The 20,017-nt window shown below is 54.9% G+C and overlaps 1 protein-coding gene across 1 annotated transcript in view; it reads left to right on the forward strand.

Moving 5' to 3' along the window:
* Positions 1–1,442: 1,442 nt before the first annotated feature.
* MYO5B (myosin VB) overlaps positions 1,443–20,017 on the forward strand; it is a 197,725-nt gene continuing 179,150 nt past the window's right edge. The window contains exon 1 of the mRNA XM_036323412.1: positions 1,443–1,720. Coding sequence (XP_036179305.1) covers positions 1,694–1,720 — 27 coding nt within the window. The 5' untranslated portion in view covers positions 1,443–1,693. The remainder of the gene's footprint in view (positions 1,721–20,017) is intronic.

Raw genomic sequence — 20,017 nt, forward strand, 5'->3', positions numbered from 1 at the left:
GAGTTAAATGGGGACCCTGCCCGCCAGGTGGGAAGGTCTTGAGTAGGAGGAGCTTAAGACCCCTCCCAGGTTGCGCGGCTCTGGAGCAGCCGCCCAGCAGGTGCAGATGGGCTCCCTGGCTGGAGCCACCTTCGGAGCTGCCCCTTCCCCAGGCACCGAGGCCGCCTCCAGAAAACCAGGGCCACCTCTCCTGTGCGTCCTGCTCCCCTCCACCAACTCCACCAACTCCTGCCAGTTAGCTCCGTTTGGGGCTGAAATGTCTACTCTTTTACATTTTTTTTTGTTTATCCTCACACGAGGATATTTTCCCACTGATTTTTAGAGAGAGAGGAAGAGACAGAGAGAGAACCATCAATGTGAGCGACACAGTGACTGGTTGCCTCCTGCATGCCTCCAACCAGGGCCAGGGGTTGAGCCTGCAAATGAGGTAACGCCCTTGACTGACACGGCATTGAACCCGGCCGCTTCAGTCCCAGGGCTGATGCTCTATCCACTGAGCCAAACCGACCAGGGCAGGTCTACTCTTTTATTTATCTTCTTTTTTGGCTGAAATGTCTACTCTTTGTTGTTGTTAATCCTCGCAGAGAATATTTTTCCCATTAATTTTTTTAGAGGAAAAAAAGGGGGCCAGGAGGAGAGGAGGGGGAGAGGGAAGGAGTGGGAGAAACATCTATGTGAGAGAGAGACACATGGATTCACTGCCTTCTGCTCTGGACTGGGTATCCACCCCGCGACCCTTTGGTGCGTGGGCGGCTGTGCGCTGCGGGCCGGGGCTGGACGCCGCCTCTGCGGAAGCAGAAGGGGAGTGAGGCTGCTGTGGGCAGCCGGCGCCCGGCAGAGGAGGCGAAGCCCAGGTGCTGGGGAGGGCGCGGGAGCGGGCGGCAGTGTGCGCGGGGAGGAGAGCGTGCAGACTTCCTAGGAAAGCACACGCCCTCGGAGCGGGGCGAGGGCAGCCACCTGGAAGCTGCGGGAAACCGCAAACGGAGGGGAGGAGTGGCACAGCCCCAGCTCTGAGGACGCCGGGCGCGCAGAGGCAAGCCCCCTGAGCCACCGCCTCCGGCGGGCTGGGTGTTCACAGTGAAACATCCGCGATGCAGACACCTCCGTCCATTCCCCTCGGCCCCCTCCGCTCCCCCCCTGCTCCCGGCTGCACGGCGTCCCCGCCCCGCCTCCCGCCCAGCCCGCGCGGACCGAGCCGGGACGGCAGGTGCGGCGGCCCCGGCGCGCACCTGTCCCGCGGCGCCCGCGTCCAGCAGGGGGCGGCCCGCGCCCGCCGCTCGCCCTCCCCGCCCCGGGCCCGGACGACCCCGCGGCGACGGGGGGCGGGAGGGCGGCCCGGCCGTGCAGGGCGCCAGGCGGCGGCGGCAGCGCCCGGGCCGCGGCTCCCACGCCCGCCGCCTCCTCCCTCGCCCGCGCGCGCACCGCCTCCCATACCTGCGCGGGGAGCGGCCCGCTCCTCCCCCGCCCGCCGCCGCCGCCGCGGGAGTAAAGGTCGCGGCTGGGAGCTGCGGCCGCGGCGCCTCCAGGAAGCCGGCGGGCAGGTCGGGGAAAGGGACGCGGAGCACCAACTCCCGCCGGGAAGATGGCGCCAGGCGGGCGGGCCGCGCACTGAGCCGCCGCCGAGAGCCGACCGCCCGCGCCGGGCGCGAGGAGGCCCCCGCGGGACACGGGCCCGGCTCGGCCGCCGCGGGCCATGTCGCTCAGCGAGCTCTACAGCCAGGTGGGTGCGGGCGGCGCGGGGAGTCGGGGCGCCCGGAGCCGCCCACCCTCTGCCGCCTCCGCGGCCCCCGAACTTCGGCGCCGGAGAAAGTTTCCGTCCGGGAGGGAGCGCCCGCTCGCCCGGCCGCGGCTCTGCCCCGCCGCCCTCCCCGAGCCCGCCGGCCGCCGCCGCTCTCTCCGGAGCCGCGGGGCGCGGGGACAGCCCCCCGGGGGCGCCCGTGGGGTCGGGACCCCGGGGACCCAGGTGCTCCGCGGCGGGAGCTCCGGGGCGGCCTCCGGAGGTTCCCGAGGCGTCCTTGCCCCCGCGGACCAGCGAGGGGACCCCGGGCTGGCGGGAGGAGAGAGAGGGGGGTCCCAACCTGGTGTCGGGGCGGCGGCGGCGGGTGGGGGAGGGTGGGCCGGAGCGAGAGGTGCTCCCAGGTCTCCAGGCGGGGCCGCGCGGTCACCACCCCAGGGAGCGCCCTCCCGGGGCCGCCTCGCTGCGGGGAGGGTCGGAGTCACGCAGAGCCGGGGGTGGGGTGCGGGGAGGAGGGAGTGCGGGGGTCCAGGTGCCTCCCAGGCGGGTGGGTGCGTGGGGACGGGCGGCGGGCAGGCACCGCTTCCACGCGGCGGCGGTGGGACAGTTGGACCAGCCGCTCCCGAGCGCCGTGCCGAGCCTCGGGGTCCCTCGGGTTTCAGCTGGGCGCGGGGTGCGGGGACGGGGGCCTCTAAGGACGCGCGCCTCTAAGGACGCGCCCCAGCCCTCCCCGCTTCCTAACATAAGTTTCAGGTGCCCCGACGCTTCGCCTGTGTGTGGCCGGGACACTCGACGGTGCCTGTGCGCAGGTCCGGGTGCGGGGGGTGGGGGGGTCTGGGTCGGGGGTGCGATGCCCAGCTCCCCGCTGGGCTGCAGGCTGGGCAGAGGGGAGAGCTCCTTCCGCCCCTTCACCGGGGCCGTGGGGCCGGGTCGCTGCCCTCGCGCGGGCGAGACCTCCTGCGGGTGGCGGGGGGAGGGGGGGCTCGGCTTTCCTTCGGCGAACCTGGGAGGGCGCGAGGTGGCCACCGAGGGTGTCACCTGCCTGGGGTGGGGTCTCAGCCGCCGGCAGCTGGGAGGGGAGGGGCTGAGGTTCCAGCCGCGTGCACCCTCCGCGCGTCGGGCTTTGGGGAGAGAGCTCTGCCCCACCCCCTGCACCCGGGGCGGAGCTCCGGAGCCCAGGCTTCCAGTTCTTTCCCGGACGCCGGCATGGGGACCTCCGCGGGGGGCGGGACCAGGGGTGCAGGGGGACCCGAACCTGAGTGTGAGGCGCCGAGCTCTGTCCCCCAACGAGTGACGGTGAATTGACTGCAGGGCATCGCCCAGTCCTGGCCTCGGGCTTGAGTGGCGGCTGCATGTCATGGAGCGAGTGGAGGACGGAGCCAGCCCTTCTCTGTTGGAGCCTCCTCAGCGCTCCTTCCGAAAGATGCGAGTTCACACTGGGCTGCTCTGCAGGCAGCACTCTCAGAGGAAAACACTCGGTTAAGTCTGACTCGACAGGCGAGGCGTGTGTTGCAGGCTCACTTGGGAGTGGTGAGCCAGCGGAGTCCAGGTTGTAGGTACCTGTCAGGACTTCAGGGGGCGGACCAAACTGTTCACCAGGAAGAGGCAACGGGAGGACACGCCAGACACGCGGCTTCTGCATTCGTGTGAGGGTTTGGCATAATCCAGGAAGAGTTACTAGGATTTCTCCCTGGGGCTGTGGGGGACCGAGCCTTGCTCTGTTAATGGGTTTCTAGTTCTTAATCGTTTTTAGATGGATGGGTCTGAACTGGAGATGTTTCTGTGGGCAACGCGGTCGCCTCCAGCTTGTGTCCTGGGCAGTGGCCTCTCTCTGGCAGAGTGGAACGCCCATGCCTGACGGTGAGAAGCAGTCGCATTGTTTTCCAACCATCATCATCCCACTTGCTCGGCTGGATTCTCAGGATGCTGTGAATCACAAGGCAGACAGAGAAACTGCGGCTGCTCTGATTCACTGCGCTTCTGAGGGGACGATTTGCTCATGTTACTGCAGCATCCAAATGGCCAGTGATCCCTTTTACTCTTAACCTGCTTGTCTAACAATGCACGCTGGATCCAGGCACGCACTTCACTGTATTATGCAGGATGGAAATAAGGACCCATTACACCAACCGCGTTTATAACTGGGATGGAAATTTCAAGGCCCTTTATTGATTATACCTGTTGCTTTGGCGATACAGTTGGAAGATGTGATTATTGCAATGAGACAGATGTTGTTATTGGAACGAGACACACGTTTCCGTGTATAAATGAGCTGTAGGTATGAAGTCTCAGGTTTCAGGTGAGGACTTAGTCTGCTGGTCTGTTCCTGGTTGTCGAAGGAAATGGACGTATTCGTTTTGGAGTTGGTTTTAGTCGTTGGCAAAGGGCACTTCCCATGAGCAAAGGCTTCCTGCTTGTGGAAGACCCCACACCTCGCCCTGGAGAAATCGCTTTCTTTGTGTGGCGGCTTTCCTGGGGGGAAAGGGCATGCCCCGCGCTTGGAGGGTGATGTCAAAGTGAGTCAGCCCCATCCACTCGCACGGCAAGGCGGGGCTGGTGAGTGTTGCCACTCTGCTTCCAGCCCACAGGAAAAGACAGTGTGGGCTCTTTAATTTGTGCAGGTTCCAGGAAGACGCCCAAACGCGTGTAAGCGTGGCGAGCACAGTTTAATGATGATGATTGCAGAAAATGGTCTGATTTTTAAAGTGTCGAATCCATAACCTCTCCCTCAGGCTGAGTAATGCAAGTCTTCTCCCACACAATGGTTGTTCTGGGTGAAATTTTAAATATTGCTCTGTCCAGTGATATGCTTTTCAGCATGCTTCTAGCCAGCAGAGTGACGAAATCACCAGACTGAAACCTACCTTTAGGTAATCCTTTCCTGCTTGGGTTTTAATGGACAGGTGCTGGTTCTGGGTGCTGCTAGGGTGTGACTTTGAGCATGAGGGCCATCACTCTAAGGCTCCAGTTGGGGGCCAGTCCTCTTGTGCTTTTGGGCTGCTATCCTCTAACTGTCCCTTCCTTATGGATCAGGTCATGCAGGCTTCTCCCAGTCCCAGTCCTTCCCTGCCCCGAGTCCCCCCTCCCTTTCCCCTCTGTACCCCTTTCTCGGGTGGGCCTATAAGCCCAGCGGGCCCTACCTGGGCCTGCCGGTCACCATCAGCATTTCAGCGTTTCCGTGCACATTGTCAGTTCACAGGGCCTGTCCTCTGCCTGCCTGTTGCCTGTATGCACCAAACAAGCGTGACCTGCACCCCCCCCCCCGCCCCCGCCTTGTTGATCATTTTTCTCATGTCACATCTCCCCACTTAGGCTGAGATGGGGGGACAGAGGCTGTATGGAACACTCGGGGAGCCTCCGCCTTAGTAGGGGCTTGTTTGGGAGATTGTCCCCTAGGTCCCCCCGAACCCTCATCCCCCCAAGTCCTGCTGGAACTTTTGTAGCCATTTGCGGACACCCAGTTTCCCCACTCGGGCATCTTGGAAGACCTGGCTTTTTAGCTGTAAGTTTCTTCCCGTTTCCTTCTGGTTAAAGTGTGCCTGATGCTGCATTTCATCAGCGGTCTTCCCCTTTATGGGGGTGCCCTGCTCACCGCCTATTGGCTGGGCATGTGTCTGATGGAAAATGAGCCCATCGTCCTCACTCAGGCGTCAGCATGGCCACCCTCCACGCAGGGGCATCTCAGCTGGACACGAGGAGGAGCTCTTCGCGTGGTCTGGGTCGTGGCGTGGGTGAGCACTGGTCATATCGTGCTAATTTGCTGTGGCAGTGACCAAGCTTATATATCTGCGCGCCGAGTTCATGGCTCAGAATGCTCCTCTGACTTACATTTATCCACTGACTTTCAAAGCATTGCCCTTCTTGGAGCGATTCTGGCAGTGACACGGGCCCGTAGGCTTTTCTGTCCTTTGCTGAGGAGGCTCGTCATGAAAAGTTCCTGGTTTCTCCAGAGAGCTTTGGCGGTTATAAAATTCAAATGCGTTGTGACATGAAATTCTGAGGGTAATGAGAACATCCAGACGCCTCTGCATGGAATTCAAAGAATCCGGCATGAAGAGGGTCAGGCCCCCGGCTGAGAGACCAGCCTCCGCGAGAGAAGGGCACCGGGCAACGGTGTGCCAGTTCCGCGTGCACGGTGACGGCACACTGTGCGTCTTAGGGGAAGGATGAAAAGGTGAGATATTTGGTCCTGGCTGGATTGGCTCAGTGGGTACAGCGTCAGCCTGCGAACTGAAGGGTCCCAGGTTTGATTCCGGTCAAGGGCATGTACCTGGGTTGCGGGCACATCCCCAGTAGGGAGTGTGCAGGAGACAGCTGAATTGATGTTTCCCTCTCATCGATGTTTCTAACTCTCTATCCGTCTCCCTTCCTCTCTGTAAAAAATCAATAAAATATATTTAAAAAAAAATAAAAAAGAAAAGAAAAGGTGAAATATTTGAACTGGCAAATTGTGCCATATTCAGTTCTCTACTGTGTGCCCTCGCCATTCACTTCAGACTCTGGTTCCACTTGTATTTGCTGACTGCCCATCCAGACCCCAGTGCAGTCCCACCCATGCATGGTGCGTGCTCAGAACATGCTGCCTGACTTTATTACGTGGCGCCCTTGTCATTGGAGGTGTTTTGGAGGAGAATACATACAGAATGATACTATTTTTATGAATTTCTGAAATCAGCAAAATGAGCAGAATAAGGCTCTATATGTGATAAAAGCATGAGGGAAAAGCCAGGGAATGGGGAAAGGAAAACTGGGATGGTAGTTCGGGGGGTGGGGGTGGGGGGGCGGAGCGGAAGCGGTGCAGTTGGCATCTGCTGGAGAGCGTGGTGAGTGCGCAGGCATTTCATTACCGCACCTCATCAATCACGCATCCTAAAGAAGGTGATGCTGCGGGAAATAGGATGAACTCCAAAGCCAAATTTTAAAAAGCTTTGAGATTTTCTGATTCTCCATTTTACTTGTTTATGTGCATGCAATGGATGGTCGAGTGTCTGTATTGGCAAAACTGCTCTCATGGAAGATCTGGGTTGAATCTTATGCTCATATCCCTCCCAGTCCCCAAGATTCAGAATAAATATGTACACATATATATTTCAGAGAGGAAGGGAGAGAGAGATAGAAACATTAGTGATGAGAGAGAATCACTGATCAGCTGCCTCCTGCACTCCCTCTACTGGGGATCCAGCCCACAACTCGGGCATGTGCCCTGATGGGGAATTGAACCGTGACCTCCTGGTTCCTAAATTGATGCTCAACCACTGAGCCACGCCGGCAGGCAGATCAGCTTTGCGTACTGTAGGAACAGTAAATGCCACTGAATGGGTTTAAAGCCCACCTGTGCTCTCCTGTTTCCGGGCCAAGGCACTTCGAGGAAAGGCCTTCTTTCCAGCAGGGGCTACCTGCACCCTAGCGTTGCCTTCTCCTGTCATGTTGGCTTAGAGTTCCCAGTGAGAGGCCCATCTGCTCCCTCTGGCACTTGCCTAAATCCATGGAATGTGAGTCCACGTCAGGAGATAAGGAAATGTCGTTTTCCTTTCTTATTTCTGTGCCCAGAGGCTTGGCACAAGGCTTGAATGTGGAATAACAGCGAAGCACTACTAACATTTGTGGATGTGTAAACTGTCACTGCCTTCTTTTTGAATATCCTAATTTCACACCTAATTCCGAGGACACACACACACACACAGATAGATATTCTGCACTCACCTTCCTATCATTTACATGAAAAACATAAGCTCTTTACTTTTTCCCAATCAGATCTCATCAGCACTCGGCGATATTTGCGTGATTGGGTCGAGGCAGACGGAGTCTGCATCATTCCCGTGAGCAGACAAAGCAGGTGGCTTTCAAAAGAGACAACAGCGAATCGGGAAGAGAAAATGGATCACGTCTGCTCCCGCTGTCTTCTCTCCCACGGGGACGGCGATGATGCTCCTCATAGTTTTCATCCGGAGAGTCAGACCCTCTTTTATATTCATTGCGCAGCCAACGACTGTGCGGGCACCTTCCCCCTTCCGGGGTGCATGTCAGCGGCAGGGCCCGGCGCTGCAGGGCAGCCTTTTGACCTTGAGCTCTTCCCATCCAGTGGTTCATTGGTTGTGTGACTAAGCATCGAGGAGGTATTAGTACATTAAAAGGAGATACGTGGCTCCATCTCACCTCATCAGATTTAATCACATTCTCAATTGGCCCGTACTCACTAATGAGGGCTGATGTTCGTTTGTAAAATAGGGAAAAGGCGAGTCCCCTCAGCCACAAACTGTGTTTCTTTGCTATCAAGCGGCTTGCTCTTTTTAATTGTCATTTTACTGTGTGTGTGTGTGTGTGTGTGTGTGTGTGTGTAACTATGTAACAAGCTGCTGCACCGGAATGGTGAGAACACCCTGACACTGTGATTAGTTTATAACGGACATGCTAGATCCCACCCCTCCGCGTGAATGCTTTTGCTTTCGGGATAGCCTCTTTGGCAGAGGGGTGAGGATCCTGGAGCCCGCCAATACCTTTTCTGAAATTGGCTTCAAATCCGGTGGTGTGTGTGTCCTTGTTTTGTTTATATGCAGTATACCTTTATGCCGGAGTGTAGGCTTTCTGTCCTGGAAGTAGCCAAGAGTTACTCAGAGCCGAGCTGGTTGAGTGTGGTAGGGACTGACTGACACATTTCTGTTACGGACCAAGCGTGACTCCGGGGCTCTCCTACATCTCCTCCCCGGGGGAGTTACAGCCAGGCCTCAGGGCCCTCTGTGATCCATCGCGTAGAGCTCTCCGCCTGTCTGGAAAAGACTCATTTGCATGTAGCAGTTCTGGTCTGTTTGCTTAAAAACTTAAAGGCTCACAGAATTTTATAGTTACCACTGATTTATAGTCCCACTGAATTGTATTAATATCCACACATAGATGGGTACATGTGGGTATGTAATTGCCTTCATGTTGTGATAAGTGGAAAGCATTAATAGATATCTGCTGATTGAATAATCGCGTGGAGAGTTTATTCCACTTCCTAGAATGCTCTTTCGAAAGCAGATGGAAGGAAGCTCTTTGTATATTCCTTCCCCTGTAATGTTAGCCGCGGAATAGAAGATGAGACAGGAGGATAACATAGCATTATTCACAGTAGCCAAGAGTTGTAGGCGCTGTCCAGTGTCCATTGGGGTGACTGGGGAAGCAGGATGCGGCCGGTCCTTCGTTGGCATGTTATTCAGCAAAGAAGGAAATCCTGGCACATGCGACACCCTTGAGGACATTATGGTCAGTGAAATAACGCAGTCACCAAAGGACACATACTGTGTGAGCCCACATCCATGAGGTACCTGGAGGAGTCAGATTCAGAGAGACGAGAGCAGAACGGCGGTTGTGGGAGGGAGCGGGGACCTGAACTGTACACTTAAGAGGCAGATCTTACATGGTGTGTTATACCTCAGTAAAACCCTAAATTCCAGGGGAAACGGGCAGGAAAAGGAGAGGTTAAAAGCATAATCTTCTGACTGGATAGACCTGGATTGTGAGACCTGTTTTCCCCTTTAATCAGCTGTGTGACCTTAGGCAACCACTTAACCTCCAGGCTCTGTTATCTGCAGAAAAGGTCAGAAGTTTAGGGGCGTGCTGATGAGATAAGAGGAGAGAGTGGGAGCTGAACAACCCTGGGGCGTGCTGATGAGATAAGAGGAGAACTTGGGCGCTGTTGCTAGGAGAAGTCTTGTCCTTGGGGAAGCCCCAGGCCCGGCTAGGGCATGTGAGGTGAGAGTCTGAAGGGCTGGGAAAGTGCTCTGGCTGCTCACTCAGCCGCCCCGGAGCGGCCGCCGCCAGCCTGGGATGGCTCCTCTCCTTGGCGAGCACCAGCCCTGCTGGAGAAGCTCCAGGCCGTGCACGTGCCTTCCCTTTTGAGGTGTGGGGAGGAATGAAGCAAACGGCATATTAAGGTCCCCCCATCATCTCAAATCTGCATCCCTAGAGCTTCAGACCTGACTGCCCGTAGCTTACAATTGGTGGAGGGGGGTGGGCTTCCCCCACTTTGTGCTGAGAGAGCATCCCACCTGGACACCGCTAGTGGACGCCCGGGTCTGTCCGTAGCCCCTCCTGGCACTTGGTGTGCTTGGCTATTTTGGTTTCAAGGGCATGTCAAGATGTGGGCTCTATTCTGAGGATGCCCTCTCGGGAGCCAGGCGTGGCCGGTCTGAGCAATACGGCTTAACAGGCACAGCACTAGGGAACCAGGAAGATGCTCGCGACCGCCAAGACGGGAGGGACCAGGCTATCCTGCCAGCGGCCGATGCCATCGCCGGGATGCAGTTGCTCCCCAGGGCTCTGCTCTTTTCCCTGTCTTCTCGCCACGCCTTTCTGACTCTCCAGGTCCGGTTTAGATGGGCTCCTCTCTCTGCCTGTGATGTCATCGCTGTTCACTAGCGAGAGAAGCTCTGAAGCCTCTGTACAGGCAGCCTCTTGATGGGTGCACCTGGTCCAGGTGGCTCTGCCTCAAGGAACTTCCCACGATGTCCCAGTCCCCGGAAACCGTGCCTTTTCCGAAGCAGAGGCTGTGGGGGTGGCAGGCCCTGGAGCCATGGGTTTCCCACGTAGGGGTACCTCAGAAGGACCCCCAGAGCTAGTGAAAGTGTAGATGCTGCCTTTCACCCCATTGAGTAGGATGGGGGAGGCTTTTGCTGGGCCTGGTTTCATTTCTGGCTAGATCTGGTTAGTTATGGTGCTTGCACCCTCCTGCCTGAGTTCCTAGTCTGGATTCTGACCACCAGCAACTCCTGCCTTGGATTCGGGTGATGGTTCCCATTCTCACTTGCTCTCACACCCCAAAAACAGTGCTGGGATATGGACCTTAAAACCTGCTGTGACAAATAGCCAATAAGAGCCCCTTTCTTTTTGGGTTTTGTCCATCTCTGCTGAACGTGTTCTAGGTCCTTTTTCTCCAGTTGCTTCCTCCCCTCCCCCCCCCCCCCCCATTCCTTAACCTCTGTAATCCATCCTTAATAAAGGCCCTAGGGATCGCCTACTGTTAATATCCCTGCAATCTGACTGGCTGTGTGAAACCAAACCCCACTCAGCTTGCCGCTGGGGTTACACAACACTCAGCCATGTAGAGAGTTCTTGCTGAATGGGACAGATGCTAAGGGGATCCGTCTGAACGGCGCTCACGGCGCAGTGTGAACCATCTCAGAAATCAGAAGCTGCCCGAGTGCCGGCCACAGAGCAGTGCCGTGCGTGCGGGGTGTATGTAACCCCAGCAGCCCCCGACCAGGAGCCTGTGTCTGAAACCCCGGGGCCAAGTGCAGCCGCGCATTAGTTAGGCTGCGACTGCTCTGCCCGCGATCCAGTAGGTCAGCCCCGGCTTAACGCTGGAATGTAAAATCGCGCCTCATGCTTCTTGCGCTTCGCCAGGGGCTCAGGGGTCGCACTTCCCTGCGGAGCTCTGTTTATGCATCTCAGTGTTTTTCTGTTAAGTTACCGGGCAGGGCGGGCACCTTAAGAAACCGTCATTTTTCACGTACTTACTCCCTTGGCAAACGGTGGTTAGACTAGCAGCTCGTTCTGGCAGCGCGGTGGGGGAGTTCGTAGTTTTGAGGGGTGCAGCCTGTGACCTCACAGTGTTACACAGGCAGAGGCAGCACGGAGGCCACCACGTGCCAGTTGGGCTGTGAACTCTGCGCTGAGTCAAGCGGCCTGTGCCAGGAATTCCGTCTTCAGCTGCTCCTGTGAGCCAGGGCCGCCCTGCCCTCCCGCCAGCCGAGGCGGCTTCCACGCCTGGTCTGGGTGGGTTGGGCAGTGTTGTGTAACAGACAAATCGCTGCGAGTTTTCTTGATGTAGGCACAATGCTGGGCAGGACGGGTGCGTGAGATGTAGCTCTTCCTAAGGAGCTCACAATTATATTCAGTTTGGCGCCATCCCGGGGACGGCATCCATCCAGCGGAAGTGTATCCATTCCCGGGGACGGCATCCATCCAGCGGAAGTGTATCCATTCCCGGGGACGGCATCCGTCCAGCGGAAGTGTATCCATTCCCGGGGACGGCATCCGTCCAGCGGAAGTGTATCCATTCCCGGGGACGGCATCCGTCCAGCGGAAGTGTATCCATTCCCGGGGACGGCATCCGTCCAGCGGAAGTGTATCCATTCCCGGGGACGGCATCCGTCCAGCGGAAGTGTATCCATTCCCGGGGACGGCATCCGTCCAGCGGAAGTGTATCCATTCCCGGGGACGGCATCCGTCCAGCGGAAGTGTATCCATTCCCGGGGACGGCATCCGTCCAGCGGAAGTGTATCCATTCCCGGGGACGGCATCCGTCCAGCGGAAGTGTATCCATTCCCGGGGACGGCATCCGTCCAGCGGAAGTGTATCCATTCCCGGGGACGGCATCCGTCCAGCGGAAGTGTATCCATTCCCGGGGACGGCATCCGTCCAGCGGAAGTGTATCCATTCCCGGGGACGGCATCCGTCCAGCGGAAGTGTATCCATTCCCGGGGACGGCATCCGTCCAGCGGAAGTGTATCCATTCCCGGGGACGGCATCCGTCCAGCGGAAGTGTATCCATTCCCGGGGACGGCATCCGTCCAGCGGAAGTGTATCCATTCCCGGGGACGGCATCCGTCCAGCGGAAGTGTATCCATTCCCGGGGACGGCATCCGTCCAGCGGAAGTGTATCCGTGAGGCATTTGACCAAGATGATAAGTTGCTGGGATGTGGCCCACTGAGTAGAAAGTTGGTGACCTGAGGTGGGGACTGGGTGGAGGGGGGAATGGGGTGGTAAAAGGGGGAACATTGGTACTATCAACAATAAAGATTAATAAATAAATTAATTTTTAAAAGGTTGGTGAGATTCCTTAGCTCTCACTCCTGTCCGCCCCTCAGCACGCCCTCTGTCTCCTGCCTGAGCGTGGAGGAGGGCAGGTCCCGGGCCCAGTAGACACTTCAGTGCGAGGTGACGAGGGTCAGAGTTCCATCAGCAGGGCTCCCAGCCTGCAGAGCTGTCCCCCTCTGAGTCTCCGGAAGAGCCCCCTGGAGCAGGAGCCCCATTGTTCACCTGGAAGACCGCTTGTCCTCCTCCAGCCTTGGGGCTGGAGACTTGCTTTCGGGAGAGGGGGAGAGGGGGCAAACAGGCTGATTGCACGGGGCACGGTGGGGCCGAAGCTTTGTTTGCACAGCCCTTCAAGATGGAGAAAACAGCAAATAGCGATATCAAAGGATGGTCCTCAGAAAACACCGTGCCATTTGGGCAGGAAGGCAATGCCGGGGGTGCATCAACATCCAAGCAAGATGTCTACTAGCGCTCACAGAGCTTATTTACTGTCACACCCTTCTTTTAAAGAACGAGTCCCTCAAGAGGTGAACATGCAGTCTTACCCCGGGGTATGAAGAATTTGCATGGGTCTTTGCAGGGCTGCCCCCAGTACACTGACCTGTACCCTTCATCCTACCCATAGTCCTTTGTTGAAGCTTATTCTTGAGAACAAAGTTAGTTTGGCAGCAGCTGTTTGTTTGTTTGTATTGTAAGGTGGCCTCATTTCCGTAAAATTAGGATGGCCTTGATTCATGTCATTGTGTTAGTGTTACTGTTTTGAGTGTTTTAAATGGCTGTCACATGAAGTTCTTGTAAAGCTTGATGTTCATCATCTCCCTTGTAAAATAGCATTTTTTAATCCTAAAAGGATATGTGAACTCTGCTTTGCCTGATGCTGGTGCACTAAGGCGACTTCAGATGTAACCAGGAACACACAGGCAAGAAACCTGTGCCAGTAATTTTTTCACCCGGGATGATAAAAGATGATCATAAGAGAGCACAATTGTCTTCTAGGCAAAAAAAAAAAAAAAAAAAAAAATTGTAGCTGCTTAAATTGTTTCAGGCTTTAGAGAAGGGTAGTGCTATCGATTTTATGTACTATGGTGAGATTGCGATCACATTAACCTCCTTATGACCTCCTTTGCAAAAGTGAGACTTGAGAATGTAAGTTTTACAAAGTTCTTTGGGTGAACTGTGCCCAGTGGTGGCTCTTTGTTTGGCCATCATGAAGCATTGGTGTGGATCGAGGACCAGCTGTGGAGGGGATGTTGAACTTGACCCAAAGAATACAGATGTCCTTTGAAGAGACCTAAGTAACAGTGGCACTTCCTACTGGCTCACAGATGCATTTAAATGTCAGGAATGCAGCCATGTGCAGGAGGCAAAAGCAAACAACCCCCAAGAAACCAGCCAACCAAAAAACAAGAAAATCCTGTCCCTGCTTAGAGGCTCTGCCCCGGGTGAGGGTAGACGGGAGGAGGGTACCCGTGTCCGTCGGCAGTTCCGGCCTCTGGGAGCGAGAGCATCCGTGTGATGATGGGCACCAGCAGGGGTTTTCCGGGAGAACTTGGTGCGGCGTGACCTCCGTGTTATCACTGACTGTAGAATTGAACCCCTACTCCTCCCAAGATGTGACTCCACGCAAGTATGTTCTGCTGTTGATTTCACACGTAAGGGGATCCCAGGAAAGAAGCTCATCTGGAGGTAGATGCCTGGAGATGTAGCATCTGAGGAACACCTGGGGCACCCAGGACTTACAGTCCGGCAAAGAGGAGACATGATCCTGAAATATTGTGGGACGGTCACTTGGAATTCATATCTCCCTCTCTCAGTTCTTCTGAAGCTCAGCATGATCAACTGTGGGTACGCATTGCAGGAGGCAGATTTAGCTTGGGGTGCAGGAGCACTGGGCCGGTCAGACCCCTGAGGGGTGGACTGGGCTGCAGAAGTGAGGGCTTCCTCCCTACAGGTGTCCGAGCAGCCTGGGCATGGGCATTTGACCCCTAAGACCTTGAAACTGCTGGGAGGAATATGTATATACTTAAGGTGAAAAGGAATAATTTCAAATAAACAGTAAAGGAAGGAAGGAGTAAACCATTTTGTTCTTGAGCTTCTGCTGATCTATAAAAGTAAACCTAGCCCTAGCCGGTTTGGCTCAGTGGATAGAGCGTCGGCCTGCGAACTGAAAGGTCCCAGGTTCAATTCTGGTCAAGGGCACATGCTCAGGTTGTGGGCTCGATCCCCAGTGGGGGACTTGCAGGAGGCAGCCGAACTATGATTCTCTCTTATCATGGATGTTTCTATCTCTCTCTCCTTCTCCCTTCCTCTCTAAAGTCAATAAAAATATATTTAAGAAAAAAAAAAGTAAACCTAAATAAAGTGATTCATAGTTTTTCTTTCTCTTAAAGAAATAGGCTTCCACCTCACTTGAATTTATTCTAAGAGTGGGCCTGGCCGGCATGGCTCAGTGGTTGAGCGTCGACCTTTGAACCAGGAGGTCACTGTTTGATTCCTGGTCAGGGCACATGCGGGGGTTGCGAGCTTGATTCCCAGTGTGGGGTATGCAGGAGGCAGCCGATCAATGATTCTTTCTCATTTAAAAAAAGGGAAAAAAAGTGGGAATTCCAAGGATTTATTGATTTAGTATAAAGTAGTTTCAAATGCTCTAGTCCCCTGTTGGGGCGGTGGGTACTTCGTGGTGGGAGGGAGAAAGGCAACATAAAGGGGCCATCTGGTACCTTTCTTATGGGAGAAAGCCATGTGTAGGCTGTAAATTTGGGTGCAGACAGAAAGGAAGGAGAATGAAGGAGATTAGAGAGAGGAAAGGTGCTGGGGGGGGGGGGGGCGGCTTTGGATTTGCTGTGACAGGAGCGCCCCGTCTGGGTTCCCCTGTGATCTTCTCTCTCAGGTCTGTGCTGAGGGTGAGCTCTGTGGGCAGCGCTCAGCTCTCAGCAAGTGGGAATCATCGGTGGTGGCTGGTGCCCCACCCAGCCTCCGCCACACCCCATTTTGACTTCATGACTGAAGTTTGATCTTGACAGCACCTCTCCCTGCCCAGCCACAGTGGCTCCGTGGTTGAGTGTCAAGTGTCAACCTATGAACCGGGAGGTCATGGTTCAGCTCCTGGTCAGGGCACCTGCCTGGGTTGTGGGCTCATAGGAGGCAGCGATCGAGGATTCTCTCTCATCATTGATGTTTCTCTCTCTCTCTCCCTCTCCTTCCTCTCTGAAACCAATAAGGTTTGCCTCATCTCCTCGCCTTCCCCACGAGGGCGGAGACCCTGCCACGGCGAGCACTGTGCCCTTCGTGGCAGGCGCTCGGAGCCGGCTGGTTTGAGGGGCAGCGCCGCACAGGGCTGGCAGCCCTGCTTTGAGAGTCTGGTATTTCTGGGAGGTTTTTCCCCAAGGGCCTGGGAAGTCCTCCCCGAGGGACGCTCGTCTCAGAGGCAGGTGTGGGCTGAACAGTGGTGAGCGAGTTTGCAGCGCTTCACGTCTGAAACGTGAGCAGTGGAGGCGAGGGGGAAATGCTGGGTTTCCTGCCCGTTCTTTCTTCCAAGGAGAGGCAACATGCATGCCTTCCCTCCCGCCTGCTACTCCGACCTTGTGTTCTGGCCACTTACACGAAAGTGCGATAAGCTGACAGTTCTGTTAATGGTGAGCCACGGGACTGAGGCGAAGGAAACTGGAGAGGGGTCAGGCCCAGGCTTCTTCCATTCATGCCCTTTTCTTGCTGTGAAAACCTGGGCAAGTCTCTCTCTCTCTCTCTTGACTTTTTCGGTGTGTTAAACAGAAGCAGTAGGATTTGTCTGGGTACGGTTGGGAATGAGAATGAAAGGAAAATGATGGTAGGAAGGAAACTTGAAGTTTCAGGAAGGGTTTTGTTTTTGACTTTGGTGTGCATTTCATTCATTGCTGATACGTGGACCAGCCATCAGAATATAAGGTTGAGATTTATGTGTTAATAACCTTGAGTCATAGAAATGCTCATGAGTCATAGAGACAGAGGTTTAGAGTTAGAAGGTCATGTGCTTCACCTTGTTGCAGATGCAGTTTCTGGTAAGGCTGCTTCCGATGTATCAGCCTTCCTGTAGCCCCTCTGAGTTCTGCTCGAGGTTGGGGTGTGCTGAACGGGGGTGCACTGCGCATGGCATCCACGGAGCAGGGGCCGGGCCCTGGTGGAGCTGGGATGGAGCTTTCTCCTGCAGAGGATTGTGCAGGAGCACCCGCCCTGAGCTGGGAGAGCCACAGGAGCCGGCCAGGGAGAACGCCGGCAGTTAGGGACTAGATCGGAGCTTCCTAATTGCGATGCTGTTATGAGATGGAGAGATCATCTCCATCCTGAGATATTATGATAATAAAAGTAGCACCCGACATGAAACATAATGATAATAAAAGTAAGTCGTGCTTAGAAACATAAAATATAAATTGATGCCTAAGTCCCAGTTTACTTTAGAATAAAGTAACTTTCTAAAAGTTACTTTAAGGGCCCTGGCTGGTTTGGCTCACTGGATAGAGCACCAGCCTGCGGACTGAAGGGTCCGGGTTTGATTCTGGGCAAGGGCACATGCCCAGGTTGTGGGCTCAGTCCCCAGTGGGGGGCGTGCAGGAGGCAGCTGATCAGTGATTCTCATCATTGATGTTTCTATCTCTCTCTCCCTCTTCCTTCCTCTCTGAAATCAATAAAAATATATTTAAAAGAAAAATAAAATAAAGTTCACTTTAAGGATAGTATCTCAGTCCAGTTGGGCTGTGGTAACAAACTGCCAGACACTGGGGGTTCTCAGCGGCGGAGGTTTCTCACCGCCTCAGGCTGCGGCCCGCGTTCGGCCCGCGGGTCAGGCTCCAGGCGGGCCTCTCTCTCCCCGGTTGCAGGCGGCTCTCGCCTTACGCGGCTGAGAGAGGGCATAGGAACTCTGGGTCTCATTTATAGGGCACTGGTCCCACTCAGGAGGGCTGCCCCTGGTGCCTTAACCACCCCCCAAAGGCCGCTTCCCCAGACCCTTGCTTTGGGGGTTAGGATTTCAACATGTGAGCTGGCTTTTTTTCACTGAGCAGCGTTTTGTGGAGATTTGTTTAGGTTGGTGTGTGCATTGACGATTCCTTTTTTTATTGCTGATTATTGGATGGTACAGGTTACCACAGTTTGTCCACCCACCTGGGTTTGTTTCCAGGTTATGGCTGTTGTGAATAAGCTGTTCTAAACATTTACATACAGGTTTTGGGGTGAATGTTACGTTTTAATTTCTGAGCTAAATCCCAGAAGTGCAGATGTTGGGTTTTATGGTTCTTTTTTTTTTTTTTCTTTAAAGAAACTGCCAAATGTCTGAGTGATCCAGTTTTTCTACATCCTCATCAGCATTTTGTGCTGTCATTATTTTTTAAAATAAACTTTTAATTTTAGAAGTCTTATATTTGCAGTTTTCCTGTAAATCTATTACAGAGAGTTCCCATATACCCCATGCCCAGCTTTCCTTGTGAGCATCTTGCAGTAGCATGCTGCATTTATTACAGCGAGTACGCTAATGTTAACACACTGTTACTGAGGCGTATACTTTGTTCACATGCCTTTCGTTTTTACCCAGTGTCACAGGTGGTACTGGGGTAGCTGAGGAGCAGGGGGTCGGGAAGGCCCAGGTTGTGTCCGCACTGCAGGGGGTGGAGGCTCAGACAAGGCCCTCAGCGGGGGCAGCTGCTCCCTTCCAGCTGAGAGACAAAGGGGTTGGCTTGTCCCGGGAGGAGGCAGCCCATGTTCTAAAACGCCAGGTGTTAGAACTGTCCCTCTTTCCTGGGGCTTCTGGGACCGCCGGCCTCCGAAAGGACCTCAGTAATTCACTCACCTTGTCGCCAGGTTTCCACTTTACTTCCTGAGCTGTCCGTGGAGTTTGACTTGGAGGGATCAGGCCCTTCTGGTGCTTTGGCAGCGGAGCGGGGAGGCCCAGGGCGAGAGGGGTCTGCCTCAGATGCTGTTAGAGGCGGCAGTGCAGCCTTCCGAGCTGGGTCTGTGCCTTAGGGTTAGATCTTAATTAGCAATACATCAGGGTGGTGCTGAATAATTTAGAGTCACCAAAAGGCCAGCAAGGCCCCCTGTGCGGCTTCATTTAAGTGCAATATAAATACGGAGAGCCTTGCCCTCTGTGAGATTTTACAGCTTTCTCTAATGGCTCATTTTATTTCCGAGTTGTTGGTTTAACCCGGGCGGCGAGCCCTCCGGGCAGCAGTGGTCTTTATGCTGAACACTTCGGCTTCTGCAGATGATAGCTGTGCTTGCCACGCACGCGGGGCCAGATGGCAGGTAGGCGTGGCTTCGTTTGTTTTGGAGACTGGAGCAGTCACGCTGTACACAGGCAGGCCTCGGAGATGCGGGAGTTACACGGCTTTTGGTTTTCCAGTGCATACAAAAGTTACGTTTACACTATGCGGTAGGCCAGTGGTCGGCAAACTGCGGCTCGCGAGCCACATGCGGCTCTTTGGCCCCTTGAGTGTGGCTCTTCCACAAAATACCGACTTCGGCGCATGGGCCACGAAGTTTCAATCGCACTGTACGTGCGCGCCCGCACGTGGTATTTTGTGGAAGAGCCACACTCATGGGGCCAAAGAGCCGCATGTGGCTCGCGAGCCGCAGTTTGCCGACCACTGCGTAGGCTATTAAGTGTGCCATACCGTTATGTCTAAACAATAGCAACGTACACGTACCGTGTTACTGCTAAAATACGCCAACCATCATCTGAGCTTGGAAACATGGCGTTGATAAACTTGCTCACCACGGGGTCTACCACAAACTTGCAGTTGGTTCAAAGAAAGCACAAACAACAACAGCAAAGAACACAACCTGGTATCTGGGAAGTACAATAAAGTGAAGCAGAGTAACATACCACCGTAAAACGAGGTGGTATTCCTGTATATCGCTTTGAAAAAATGGATGAAAGGAGCCCGAGGCTTAGGGCATAATCTCCTGGCTCTGGGTCATTGCCTGTCTCAGTCGGGAAGTGGGGATCAGGGAGGGCTTCATGGAGGCGGTGGGTCTGGAGCCAGAGCCTCAGGAGCCAGTAGGATTTGGGCCAGAGGCCAGCAAGGAGGGAAAGCGTGCTTATGACCTTTCTTGGGGTGACCCAGTTCTGATTTTTACAGCTATGTGCCTACTGTGGCTTTTTCTATCTGCTGTAAAATGCGTCTCTAGAGTTTGGGACATTTGATAAATAACCTCTAGGATGAAGGGGGAGGTCTAATGGTTTGGATCAGAATGTGGACCTGAGGGAGGATAGACGGAGCCGATGCCAGGGGTCCTTCACCCCCATCACTGGAGCGGAAGCCGCCTTCTTCCTGGGTAGGTGATAGGAAGTCTCATACCTTATACAAAAGCCATCCTCGGCACCTGAGACGTGTGGTAACGCCCATGAAAGCACCCAGCACATTGCTTCATAGGCAAGAGGTGCTTGGTAATGGTCTTGTTTTAAAAAATTACTGTTTTTTAAAAAAATAAGGTAATGGTTTTTGAAGTTTCACATT

The sequence above is a fragment of the Myotis myotis genome, unplaced genomic scaffold, assembly GCF_014108235.1.
Source record: "Myotis myotis isolate mMyoMyo1 unplaced genomic scaffold, mMyoMyo1.p scaffold_m19_p_9, whole genome shotgun sequence".
In the NCBI taxonomy this organism is placed as follows: Eukaryota; Metazoa; Chordata; class Mammalia; order Chiroptera; family Vespertilionidae; genus Myotis; species Myotis myotis.